This window comes from Antedon bifida, chromosome 2 (genome assembly GCF_963402885.1).
Source record: "Antedon bifida chromosome 2, ecAntBifi1.1, whole genome shotgun sequence".
In the NCBI taxonomy this organism is placed as follows: domain Eukaryota; kingdom Metazoa; phylum Echinodermata; class Crinoidea; order Comatulida; family Antedonidae; genus Antedon; species Antedon bifida.
The window spans coordinates 3,249,606-3,261,826 of NC_136227.1; the positions used below are offsets into that span (position 1 = coordinate 3,249,606).

Consider the following 12,221-nt stretch of genomic DNA (forward strand, 5'->3'; position numbering starts at 1 on the left):
TTAACGGTAACAGTAAGCAGAAAACAAAAATATATAATCCATTATTTCTTATGATCATATACAAAAGGTGGACTCAGCACATGCTTGAGCAGAAAACCGCTCAGGACCTATTCTACGTGGGATCGGACAAGCACAGGTCTTCACAAGGACGTGCAAGTGTGTTGACCAATCGCCAGCGACAGGTTGAAAGATCCATCGCTGCGATTGGTCAACGTTGCGCTTACATCGTTGCATCTCTAGTGGAAACTAATTAATGCGTATATCAATTTTTTCTAATGGAAGGAGAAACCAAACTAACCAGAACGACTTGTCGTGAAATACGTTAAGATTTTGGCGGTTTTTTTTAAATAGGCTAACACAATCGAAAAGGTGCGACAATAGTAAAAGAACGTGAATACAATACAATATATAAAAAACATCCAATCAATGTTGTGTGAATAATATGTTATTTATAAAAATCAAATTTGAAACAAGATAAAGCTCTGTCTGTACTATCAAACTAGTGTGATGTGCCTAAATATCGTAGTTATATGTCCAAATATGGTAGTGGCATGACATATATGGGCATGTCACATTTTTTTGTCGCATAAAGTTTGATAGTGTAGACAGAGCTTAAATATTTGTATTTCAATGTCATTTTAATTATGAATTTGCTAGAGCACAAAACTGAAAATGATTGTATTATTATATTATAAATATTTTTTAATTCAGAGCGATATGGAAATACCATAGTATCTTTACCTGTTACAATTTTCTATTATAAAATCATTTATATACATAATTTTTTACAGTAATTAATAACATTTTTCGCTTGATTAAAATTAACACTCAATAACGTCGAATGATTAATAACTGTTTCGTTTAGTTAAGTCTTGATTGGTTTTTTCAATTTTGTTAATGTTTTTCACCAGTGATTGCTTAGAAAGTCTCTCTTTTCTTTAAAAGTAATTGCATGGCCTTGGCGAGAGAAGATTAAAAACAGATGAGGCAAAGATGTTTTTAATATAATTATTAAAACAGTACTGTACTGTATAAAGTATACGAACTGTGAAAACATAGTATTGTCAAAAATTGAAACATTTTTTTCGCCTGATGCTGGCTACTGGCCCTGAATCGTAACAAAACCTAAAAATATTTCTATTTGGAAGTGGCTTTTTTACATAAGCTCTGTCTACATTATCAAACTAGTTTGACAAACAAAGTGTGATATGCCCAAATATGGTAGTGATATGACATCATCATATCCGTATATGGGCACATCACATTTTTTTGTCACATAAATTTTGATAGTGTAGACAGAGCTTGAGAGAACTAAGCTCATTTGTCCCTTTGACGTCATCATCGTCTTCATTTGACAGGTGGTGGTGGTGAGGGTTGATATGATAGATGAGGGGTGATATAACGTCATCATGTCCATAAATGGGTACAGTACATCACACTTTTTTAGTGTATAGTATAAAAATTTCCAGCATATCAACGGTGGGTGTTTTAAAGTTCTAATTTTAAAAACAATAATTTTATAAGTTGTTATTCATTATGTTCTAATTTGTCCTGTTGTAGCATAATTTTATTAAGCTTGTCATCTACTTCTGGCGGTATTTCAACCGTCTTTAGGTTTTCCATGCCTTTCTCCGGCTCATCTCCAATCAATAACTGTATTAAATGTTCAATTGCAACACACACCTCCTTGTCATTCTCTGTTTTATGCAGCTCTCTTATTATTACATATGTTCTTTTGTCTTTCACAATCTTTCTTCCTTCCTTTGTAGAACATAACTATGGGAAAAAATGCAAGTTTTTAACAATTATTAGAATACTGTATTTTTTTTTTATCGGGCACAGGACCAACAGCTTTATGTTCAAACCCGAAGAATGAAGCAATGGGAATAAAATATATCTTGCCTAAAGCTCTGTCTACACTGTCAAACTTTATGTGACAAAAAAATGTGATGTGCCCATATAAGGACATGATGATGTCACTACCATATTTGGGCATATCACTACCATATTTGGGCATATCACACTTTTTTTGTCAAACTAGTTTGATAGTGTAGACAGAGAGCTTAATGTGGCACTCTCATATGCTAGTATGATACCATTATGCCATAACACTCTTTTTCTTTGGCAAAAAAAAGTCAATCTACAAATTACAGTACCTGGCATATTGATTCTATCAACATCTTTCTGATATTTGGATTGGGTTCTCTTTTTTTATCGTCGCTGAGGTACTGAAGATCATCTGGCATACCCTCCATGTCTTCCTCGGTCAGCTCTTCTGGTCCAGCCAATGGCAGGAGGAGATGAGGAAGGATGTCGACTTTATCACTCAACAGCCACTCATGGTCATCTGTAAACAAAAATAAATTATCTACAAATAATGAAATAATTTTTTAAAATCATCTATCATGTACAAAGATACTTGGGCATTGTGACTGCTATCTAAGTAACACATGGTCATCTCTCTGATTCAGATTTGACCCGAGTCATTCATACATCTGACCAATGCAATCTAACAACAGGACACTGAGCTCGCCAAGCCAAGATAGGAACTCGTAACAGTCCTTTGATCTTATGTCTGGCTGCAACAAATACCAACAGTACTGTACTATGTACATATTCTCCATAGCACGCAATGTCTGTTAAGAGGCATGGAACTGACTGTGTCGCAGCCACACATAAACCCTTTGATCTCCGGAGCTCAGCTTGTTAAATTGCCTTGATCTGACCAATATCCTATAACAATACTACGCACCAGTTTCAAAACAACAATTCCGTAAGGCTCCAATTACACCACCTTTTCTCATTTCTGATGCGTCATACTCGGTATACGGTAAAAGACGTTGAACCACACACTGAGTCCTATCCAACACAAACACTCGTCCCTCTCTCAGCTGAGTAATGTTCGACAAAAACAGCCCAAGATGGTCTAAATTATTCTCCTTCTTGTTAAATTTTTTCTGACAGAAAACTTCAACAATTTTTGATAGTTTAACAGAGCATTCTTCCGAGTCTATAAGCTCAATTAATTTCCGACAGCAAAATGAATTGCGACTTAAATTTGCAAGTAACATGCAGACTGTATCGACATGATCACTTTCTTCATTGACGATATACTCCAGAAGCGAAGGAACGATACAATAGTCCGTAATCATCGTATTTGCAAACGCATCATCTGCTGATAAGCCTATGAGCGCTATGTAGGAATCTTTGACGATCGATGATGTGGAGTCCTTTGTTAAACTGAATATTGATTCGATATATCGTTTATCAGATGACAATAGCGCCTTTCCCTCTGTTGTGCTGGTTAAACCAAGGACGTAATCCAAAGCAAATGCCTTCACATCAATTCTCGCAGATGGAGATAGAAATTGGAAAATTTCCTCAGTCTCCATGGCAAACAGTTGTCAATTTCTTCTGTAAGTAAATAAAAGTGTAATTTATTATATTTGCTTAGAATAGATATTACTATATATATTAGTTTATACCATGGAGGAAATATACAGACATACATACTGTATATTTCCTCCATGTTTATACCTACTACAACCAAACCCTATTTATTAATTTCACACATTAATAAATGGCGATAACTACAACTCAGTTAGAATAAACTACGCCTAGTTATACACACAAAACACTTTTCATAATAATAATTTTTAACCTAGGCCTAAGCCGCCTATGCAAATATTCATTATTCACACACCGACATATTATGCAACAATTACTATGTTTCTGCCTAGCTAGGGCCTAGCCTAGGCTAGCATGCATGTATTTGATGTAAATTATTAATTTACACTATTCTCCGTAAGTCTATTTTGTAAATACTGTGCAATTACTGCACCTTGTCGAAAGCCTGTTAACTAGGTAAGTTGGTGCTTCTTAAAATATATACGTTGCCCGTTTTTATCTTTTCACGTGTTGAAACTTTATTTTGGTTTTTATTTAGCAGAACAAAAACAGATAGGAGGCGGCTACTAGTTCAAAATTCAAAGTTTTAAGTCATCCTATCAATACTATACACAATATTTACAGCAAAAAAATAATCTATTTTTAAGTAGTAATTTTATTTAAATACTTTAAGTGATGTAGATTTATTAAAAATTATACATTTAATATTTCAAAATAACATTTCTTTGGACATGCCTGAAATATATAAAATGGCTGCCTCCTGGTAAACTAACCTGATCGAAACTTTCTTTTTAAAAATTGCATTTAAACATGTTTTCTAGGTCATTAAAAGTTGTATGTGGTATATCGGCTGGAATCGCTGGTGCTGTGTATTTCCACGGTGTGACAAATGATGAAAATCAATATTTTAGAAGGTTTCTTCCTCAAGCCAACGCATCGTGGACCACGAACTTCGAGCCAAGTGTGAAGTGGGACAATAATTGGGACAAGTGCGTCTTTTGGAGTAAATCCTAGGCCTAGCTTAAATATTAATTTAATTTTTATCATTTTTTTAATCCTGTGTTTTAAATGTATTAACTACCTATATTATGAATAATAAATAATTTATAGGCTAATTAGAATTTAAATACTGTATAAAATAAATATATTTTTTAATTTAAATAATTAGTAATTTATACTTTATAATTATATAGTTCTCTTTGTTTGTTTAATTTATTTTTAGAAGGGATCCAAAAAGTTCAGTAAAACCACCAAAGAAAGAAACCGACAATGAAATATATAATCAAAAACTAGCAGAAGCGAAGCCAACAGCCACACGCCATTTGATCTTAATTCGTCATGGACAATACAATATAGGTCGCGAGGATGACAAAAATAGGACGTTGACTCTTCTAGGTATCTTTTAGTAATATTAATATTTATTTTTAAGACAATAAGAAATTAGCTTAGCTACTTTATTTATAGTGTACATATATATATATAAAAATTGATGTATATATACAGTACTTTATAGTGTAAGTACATATCATCAAGTTTTATTTATTTAATTTTTACTTTAAATTGATAAATTAAAATTTAGAGACTTTTGATTACTTTCAGGTCGTGAACAAGCACATCTGACGGGTCTTCGTTTGAAAGACATGAAACTGGACATTAGCCTTATTCACAATTCCACAATGACCAGAGCAATCGAGACAGCTGATATAATTGCTAAGCATTTTCCTGATTTGCCTCGTAAATCATGTGACTTTCTACGAGAAGGGGCGCCAATTCCCCCTGAACCCCCTGCAGGACACTGGAGACCTGAAGCATCGGTTGGTTTTCACTCCTTCTAACTTCATTTAATAATGAAATATTTGAATTAAAAATGATAAATGTTCAGGTGGTATTTGTAGATAGAGATTGCATGCATAGAAATAAGTTTGTTCAATAAAATGAGGAACAAGCCTATCGGGGGCCCAAGCGGATCAGGCCCAGTTTTCAAAGTCTACCTGGATTTTGAGACTTCTGTGCTTCTCTTGACCAGAACATATTCTTCTTTGATTCTAGATCATTTACAGATAATTTTGCTGATTGGAAGAGATTTGGTTCTGGTTAATTACTGATTAATTTTATTATTAAGGAGATTGATTATTTAGCGGTTAAATTTCTTTTTTTATGGCCACGATTATCTGGGCCCGATTTTCAAAGTCTGATAACCAGAACCTTTGTTTTTTGGAAATGTTGTCTTTTATTTTTCAGCAGTTCTTCCAAGATGGTGCTCGGATTGAGGCTGCATTTTGCAAGTATTTTCATCGAGCGAGTCCAGAGCAAATGAATGATAGCGTAGAGCTGCTGGTATGCCATGCGAATGTTATACGTTACTTTGTATGCAGGTAAATATAGTACATTGTTTGTGCTTACGATTAGAGTACCCGTCCACTACTTTAGTTATTTGTCAACCTGCGCTTGGAATGTGATGGTAATTGACAATAATGTTTATCGCAAATAGCATGAGCGATGCATGATGGGAAAGAATTGGGAGCAACACTGTCACCAGTATAATAAAAACTTTATATAGGCTGGTAGTGGCGCTATCGCTCCCAATTCCATCCCATCATGCATCGCTCACACTATTTGCGATAAACCTTATTGTTAAATTCAGAATTGAATAATTAAGAGTAACAAACATATTGAACATGTATGACAGCTCAAAAGACAGGGGCGGATCCAGGGTTTTGCGCGCTCTTGTTTTGACAGCTAAATTGACATTGTTATTAGCGCTCCTACAATTTAAAAATCCTGAATTCGCCCCCGTTATCCCTTTGTCATGTGATGTGCAGTTCGCCATATTAATTCTGGACACCTAATTATTTTACCTAATTTTTTTTCATTTCAGAGCTCTACAACTCCCTCCAGAAGCTTGGTTAAGATTTAGTTTAAACCATGGCAGTATCACATGGGTCTGCGTTCGTCCTAGCGGTAGAGTTTCCGTTCGGATGCTAGGAAACTCTGGCTTTATGCCTTATGATAAAGTTTCGGTCACATAATGTCTATCAAATAGGTATAATTGGACATCTTATGGGGAAAACAGATAGTGTCCCTTATATTTATGTAACTTTTCTAGTACTTAACCAATGCTTATTCCAATGTAGGAAGATGATTTAATCAGCATGGTCAAAACCATGCATGTATGTAAACATTTTCTGTAGACAGACGATTCTCGGTACTGTATCTATTTCCGAAGTATAGGAATATTTGGTAATACAACATCAAATACAATATCTAGTAGTATCCTAACCGTACATGATATAGGCACCACATGTGATATATATGTGATGCTGTATTACCAAATATTCCTATGATACTTCAGAATTAGATGTATGCGGAGATACAGCACTGGGAATCTGACGCTGTAGGCACGGTTGATCGTGCGTGAAAGTAATAACTGCTGCTATATTAGCTGTATCAATATTTCACTGTCTATAAAATTGATTCTGAATTACACACAAATTGTTTTGTACAATGTAATAATTGTTTGTAGGATATATATTGTGATCATGATGTTGACAACATATTTGTAGGGGATGAAAATAAAAAGCAATATTAATAGTCATATTTGATTTATTTCAAGAAATATATACAAAATATTACAAAAAAAAAGAAAACCCAACAAATTGGCCGAGCTAACGAAATAATAATGCTTAAATAATATACTATAGAAATTCATGAACATGATGATGATATTTTGGAATACATGGGATTCGAACTTCAGTTCAGAGATGGGAACCCTATCCACTGTGCCACTTTCTCACTGTATTATTTCATTTTTGAGTGATTTTATATTACTGTACTTAAAGTGATACTAATTTTTGTCCAGTAAAACCAGGATCAATTTATGATTTTTTTTTATTTTGATATACTTTATTATCTGTACGTTAAAAAAAAACAAAAACTAGTAAATAATATTATCAAGACAACTTGTCATATCTCATTGATAATTTGAATAATTTATACATGAATTTGAAATAAAATATAAATTTAAAATATACCAGCTGTTTAAAATATTTATTATAGTCAAACAATTGTTATGATAATTTTATATGGCTATGCAAATCACACATTCTACTATTCAAATGACTGCTAATTTGAATAATAACTTCAGTCTGGTTAAAGATGTATTGTCCCCATTAAAAATAATTTGTACAATTTTTTTTTTAATATGCCATTTTAATGACACATCGTATAGTTATCCACTTTGACCAAAAATTGAATTAAAAAAAATGTATTTATCTGAAAAAATGTAATTTAAAGCAAACAATAGTCAAATTGCCTGCCAGTCGATTGGTTGAATTTTTGTCATTTTATATGAGAAATCATTTTTTTTATGGAAGGGATTAACTTTATTATAACTACAAAATAACCTATTCACAGTCTGATTTAATTAATCTTAATTTTTCATGTTTTTGGGGACAATACATCTTTAAAGTAAAATCCAATTCACATCTGCATAATGATACCCTGTTGATGCCATTGTGTATATAGAGGGCGGTACAACTGTTTTAGTACTGTACACATAATTTTATATAATTTGTTATACAGTGAGTGTGCTCCAAATACCATAAAGCTCTGTCTACACTATCAAACTTTATGTGACAAAAAATATCACTGCCATATTTGGGCTTATCATTACCATATTTGGACAAATCACCATTTTTTGTCAAACTAGTATAGTGTAGACAGAGCTTAAGAGACAATTCCAGGCCTGATTGCTTCTTGGTTGATCATCATCTATCTTCTCCTGGACTTGCTTGCATCATATTCAAAATGCTTTAGTTAGTTCCATAATAAGTATAGCAATAACCTCTAAAGCTCTGTCTACACTATCAAACTAGTTTGATAAAAAAAATTGTGATGTGCCCAAATATCACATTTTTTTGTCACATAAAGTCTGATAGTGTAGACAGAGCTTAACAAAAGTAATTATTACTTTAGATGCAGTGTCATGGTCGTCCAGGTCCTATGGCTTCATGCGGAGGTGCTACACCACCAGTGTGGTCTGGACTGTGTTTATTCTAAAAAAATAAAAATGCAATGTCCCACTTGTGTCATGTTTGAACTGTATACATAATTTTAAATAATTAAAAAATAAAAATGCAATTTCTCACTTGTGTCATGTTTGAACTGTAAACATAATTTAAAATAATATTGAAAAAATAAAAATGCAATGTCCCACCTGTGTCATGTTTGAACTGTAAACATAATTTAAAATAATATTTAAAAAATAAAAATGCAATGTTCCACCTGTGTCATATTTGAACTGTATACATAATTTTAAATATTAATTAAAAAATAAAATTGCAATTTCCCACTTGTGTCATGTTTGAAACTGTAAACATAATTTAAAATAATATTTAAAAAATAAAAATGCAATGTCCCACCTGTGTCATGTTTGAACTGTATACATAATTTTAAATATTAATTAAAAAATAAAAATGCAATTTCTCACTTGTGTCATGTTTGAAACTGTAAACATAATTTAAAATAATATTTAAAAAATAAAAATGCAATGTCCCACCTGTGTCATGTTTGAACTGTATACATAATTTTAAATATTAATTAAAAAATAAAAATGCAATTTCTCACTTCTGTTATGTTTGAACTGTATACATAATTTAAAATAATTAAAAAATAAAAATAAATTAAAAATATACCAGCTGTTTAAAATATTTTTTATATAGTCACACAATTTTTATGATATATGGCTATGCAAATCACACATTCTATTATTCAAATGACTGCTAATTTGTAATAATCAAAAAATAAAAATGCAATGTCCCACTTGTGTCATGTTTGAACCTTTTGAACTTTAAAATTGTCTAAAAAATAAAAATTGAGGTTTACATAACATTATTCTTACTTTTTTCTTCTTTTTATCTTTCTTCTTTTTCTTTCTGTCTGGATCTTCGTGTTTCTTCACTTTCTTTTTCTTTGGTTCATCACTTTGTGCCTCACCACCTACAATTCAAATTGTTAAAAAATAAATATTTGATTATCAAAATCCTGCATCTTTCGGAGTACTCTTCAAATATATTTTACCGATATCGCAAAAAATATTTCAAGTCATATCCTACAGTATATGGTGTATGACTTGGTAGCTTGGTGGTTTACATGCTTGCCTTCCAATCCAAAGGTTCAGGGTTCAATCCTGACCTAGTATCAGAGTTGTAACTCATGACACTTTCAACTCCACTCCCTAAGCCTCAAATGAGACTTAGTTTATAAGCATGATAAATTATAAAATAGTTTATCCATCCTGTAATTGCTGTTGGATGCGTATGAAATTTTTACAAATTCTCAATTGTTTTGGATGACCATAGAAATTTACCATCTAGGGCCTACTACAACTAGGCCTCTTTTAGTTAAAGGTGAAATATGCGTTGGCAACACATTTTCCACGATTTACCTTGGCATATTCCATGATTGTTTGGACGGCAATGCCCAAGAGTTCTCAATAGCAAGCACCTTGTGTTGGCCATGTACATATGCACTTGCCAATTGTATGATCCACTATACGACCCCCGAGAGAGGTGCATCATTTACAAATAATTATTGACGCGGGAGTGCGTCAAAAAACCTAGATGGTACATCACATTTATTAATGAGCAATGGTGTGTCAATGTCCGTCACTTTACCAGCCACCATATCATAAACAAAATGGTCACACTGCGTCAAAATGGGTATTCATAAGGTATGACACACATCGGACAAATGACGCACCTCTCCCGGGCGTTGTGCATTACCTTGAGTAAATCCTGCTTCCAGTGGCTGATGTTCCCTTTTGTGTCTTTTATGCTTGTGTTTTTTTGGAGCTTGGTGATGTAATAACTTGTATTGATCTGGTATCTAATGATAAAAACAAATTCACACAGATTATGTAACAAAAAAATGTGATGTGCCCATATATGGACATGATGTCATATCACTACCATATGGGTATATCACTACCTTATTTGAGCATGTCAATCTCTTTTTGTCGAACAAGTTCGATAGTGTAGACAGAGTTGATTTGAACCAAACCATTTTCACAATTTATTTATTATTTATATTTTTTTTACAAATGTTGAATATTTGAATTAATATCGTCCATAATTAATCATCACTCTTTTTTTGTCAAACTAGCTTGACAGTGTAGACAGAGCTTTATGTTAGTAAGACTGAGAAAAGTAAACTGGAGTAATAGAAATATCTCATACCGATCCTGGATGCAGCTTGAAACTTGCTAATGCGCTACCACTTAATTGAAGAATTTCCTTGCCTCCAATTGGAGGTTTGTCAACCAACAGTTGGAGGCTACTGTTATCTTGAGAACCAACCGTATCAATATTTCCTAAAAAAAAATTCAAATATTTAAATAAACAAAATATAAATCCAAAGGCAAATTAAGATATGGGTATCAGTGGCTGGATCTCAATGGAGATTCAAAATAAAATAAGCAAAAAGCTAAATCAAAACAATAAGGTTTATCGCAAATAGCTTCCACAATGCATGATGGGAAGGGTTTGGGAGCAAATGTCACAACACGTACGTACGTGATTTGTTGTTGTATGTACACATCATGACGTTTGCTTCCCAATCCTTCCCACCAAGCGTCGCGCACGCTATTTTCGATAAATCTTATAAAAGTAAAACATCCAGAAAAATTTGCAAAGCTTTCGGGCAACACTACTAGCCCTTCATCAGTGCAAGTATCAGTATACAAAATATATGTTATGGTTATGTATCATGCAACAGTCTTAAAAATATATAACCCAACAATCACAATAAAGAAGGAATATGTAGGTTAAATCATAATTCATATAAATAATTCTGACAAGAATCAAACACATACAGTAGTTGTTGTCAGAGAGAAGAATATATAATTAAATGCATGACAACACCTTCAGCTTACCAGGTATCAATGGAAGAAAAGTGCTAAGTTGTTCTTTTACTTTCTTACTCGAAAACTTCTGATATGTTCGGTCAAGCGCGTAGTGGTTGATAAGGTTTGTCTCACCAGTTACCTCAGCCTTTTCTATATTAAAAAAAAGCATTAAAACTAGATAAAGTACTAATTATCAAAGGCTAGTACTGGTAAAAACATTAGTTTCGTTAATTTCTACTTAAGACTATATACTAGGCCTAGACCAAAAAGTGTGTATGGGAAGTTCAAATGACACAGGGAATAAATCAATTTAGGCCTAGTCCGCAGTACACTATCAATGACGACTGGCCTAGCTCAAAAGCGAAAACTACCTGGTAATTTCTTCATAAGATAGAATGGGTTCTGCGTCAATCTATCATTATCGACCGATGATATGGATGTAGGAGATATTGCATTTATAGATTCTGGGCTTTTTGTTGGTAAGTCATCAAAAATAAGAGAAGAAGACTGCATTTGTCTTCCATCGTCAACATCATCCATCATCATATCGGCCAACATCTTTGTTTCGTTTGTAAAAACTGCCCTCTATAATTAATTTCCGGACAATTTTGTTTTCACACGACACACGCGCACGCTATCCGATCGTCGACGACGAAAAAAGAGATTTGTATGAATAGAGAGGGGGGCAATATAGAAAATAAAGTCGAATAGAACCACTTTATTATTAGAATGTAATTAATACAGTAATGGATAAAATAATAAAAATTTAATTCCTTTTTTTGAATACTTGTACAAAAAAAACCAAAATAAATTCTCTTTTTATGATCTCTTCATTAAGTTGTTTGTCGCCCCCTGTTGTTCAACGTGACGTCATCATCAGTCGATCATCTTGTTTTCATGTTTTTGCAAT

At 33.0% G+C, this 12,221-nt stretch overlaps 3 protein-coding genes across 6 annotated transcripts; 1 reads left to right on the forward strand and 2 right to left on the reverse strand.

The window, feature by feature from the left end:
* Positions 1-429: 429 nt before the first annotated feature.
* LOC144835836 (protein HGH1 homolog) lies at positions 430-3,953 on the reverse strand. Of its 2 annotated transcripts, none has more exons than XM_078690944.1 (4): positions 3,842-3,953; positions 2,753-3,414; positions 2,157-2,347; positions 430-1,776 (listed from the first exon to the last, which is right to left on the reverse strand). In XM_078690944.1, exons 2-4 carry the CDS (start codon positions 3,390-3,392, stop codon positions 1,528-1,530), a joined length of 1,080 nt encoding a protein of 359 aa, XP_078547070.1. In that variant the 5' UTR covers positions 3,393-3,414; positions 3,842-3,953; the 3' UTR covers positions 430-1,527. The 2 variants fall into 2 exon arrangements, with proteins under 2 accessions (XP_078547070.1, XP_078547071.1); XM_078690945.1 differs by having other exon boundaries at positions 3,795-3,910.
* Positions 3,954-4,125: 172 nt separating this feature from the next.
* On the forward strand, positions 4,126-6,999 carry LOC144835770 (serine/threonine-protein phosphatase PGAM5, mitochondrial-like). Of its 3 annotated transcripts, none has more exons than XM_078690857.1 (5): positions 4,126-4,397; positions 4,634-4,803; positions 5,008-5,222; positions 5,650-5,783; positions 6,287-6,999. In XM_078690857.1, the coding sequence occupies exons 1-5, from the start codon at positions 4,219-4,221 to the stop codon at positions 6,435-6,437; spliced, it is 849 nt and encodes a 282-aa protein (XP_078546983.1). In that variant the 5' UTR covers positions 4,126-4,218; the 3' UTR covers positions 6,438-6,999. The 3 variants fall into 3 exon arrangements, with proteins under 3 accessions (XP_078546983.1, XP_078546981.1, XP_078546982.1); XM_078690855.1 differs by having other exon boundaries at positions 4,127-4,397; positions 4,631-4,803; XM_078690856.1 differs by having other exon boundaries at positions 4,127-4,397; positions 4,631-4,803; positions 5,653-5,783.
* Positions 7,000-7,141: 142 nt separating this feature from the next.
* Positions 7,142-11,874, reverse strand: LOC144835771 (mediator of RNA polymerase II transcription subunit 19-like). Its single transcript, XM_078690858.1, has 6 exons — positions 11,683-11,874; positions 11,339-11,461; positions 10,644-10,777; positions 10,191-10,293; positions 9,308-9,405; positions 7,142-8,462 (listed from the first exon to the last, which is right to left on the reverse strand). Exons 1-6 carry the CDS (start codon positions 11,867-11,869, stop codon positions 8,391-8,393), a joined length of 717 nt encoding a protein of 238 aa, XP_078546984.1. The 5' UTR covers positions 11,870-11,874; the 3' UTR covers positions 7,142-8,390.
* Positions 11,875-12,221: the final 347 nt, after the last annotated feature.

Bases quoted from the DNA above. Each gene is read 5' to 3' on its own strand.
- LOC144835836 (XM_078690944.1), bottom strand. From the start codon at position 3,392: ATGGAGACTGAGGAAATTTTCCAATTTCTATCTCCATCTGCGAGAATT. The intron at 2,348-2,752 runs GTGCGTAGTATT...TTTTGTTTACAG, and splicing joins GAATTGTTGTTTTGAAACTG to ATGACCATGAGTGGCTGTTG. The intron at 1,777-2,156 runs GTACTGTAATTT...TTTTTCCCATAG, and splicing joins TGATAGAATCAATATGCCAG to TTATGTTCTACAAAGGAAGG.
- LOC144835770 (XM_078690855.1), top strand. From the start codon at position 4,219: ATGTTTTCTAGGTCATTAAAAGTTGTATGTGGTATATCGGCTGGAATC. The intron at 4,804-5,007 runs GTATCTTTTAGT...GATTACTTTCAG, and splicing joins TAGGACGTTGACTCTTCTAG to GTCGTGAACAAGCACATCTG. The intron at 5,784-6,286 runs GTAAATATAGTA...TTTTCATTTCAG, and splicing joins ATACGTTACTTTGTATGCAG to AGCTCTACAACTCCCTCCAG.
- LOC144835771 (XM_078690858.1), bottom strand. From the start codon at position 11,869: ATGTTGGCCGATATGATGATGGATGATGTTGACGATGGAAGACAAATG. The intron at 9,406-10,190 runs GTAATGCACAAC...TTTGAATTGTAG, and splicing joins GGAAGCAGGATTTACTCAAG to GTGGTGAGGCACAAAGTGAT. The intron at 8,463-9,307 runs GTAAGAATAATG...TTATTTTTTTAG, and splicing joins AAGATAAAAAGAAGAAAAAA to AATAAACACAGTCCAGACCA.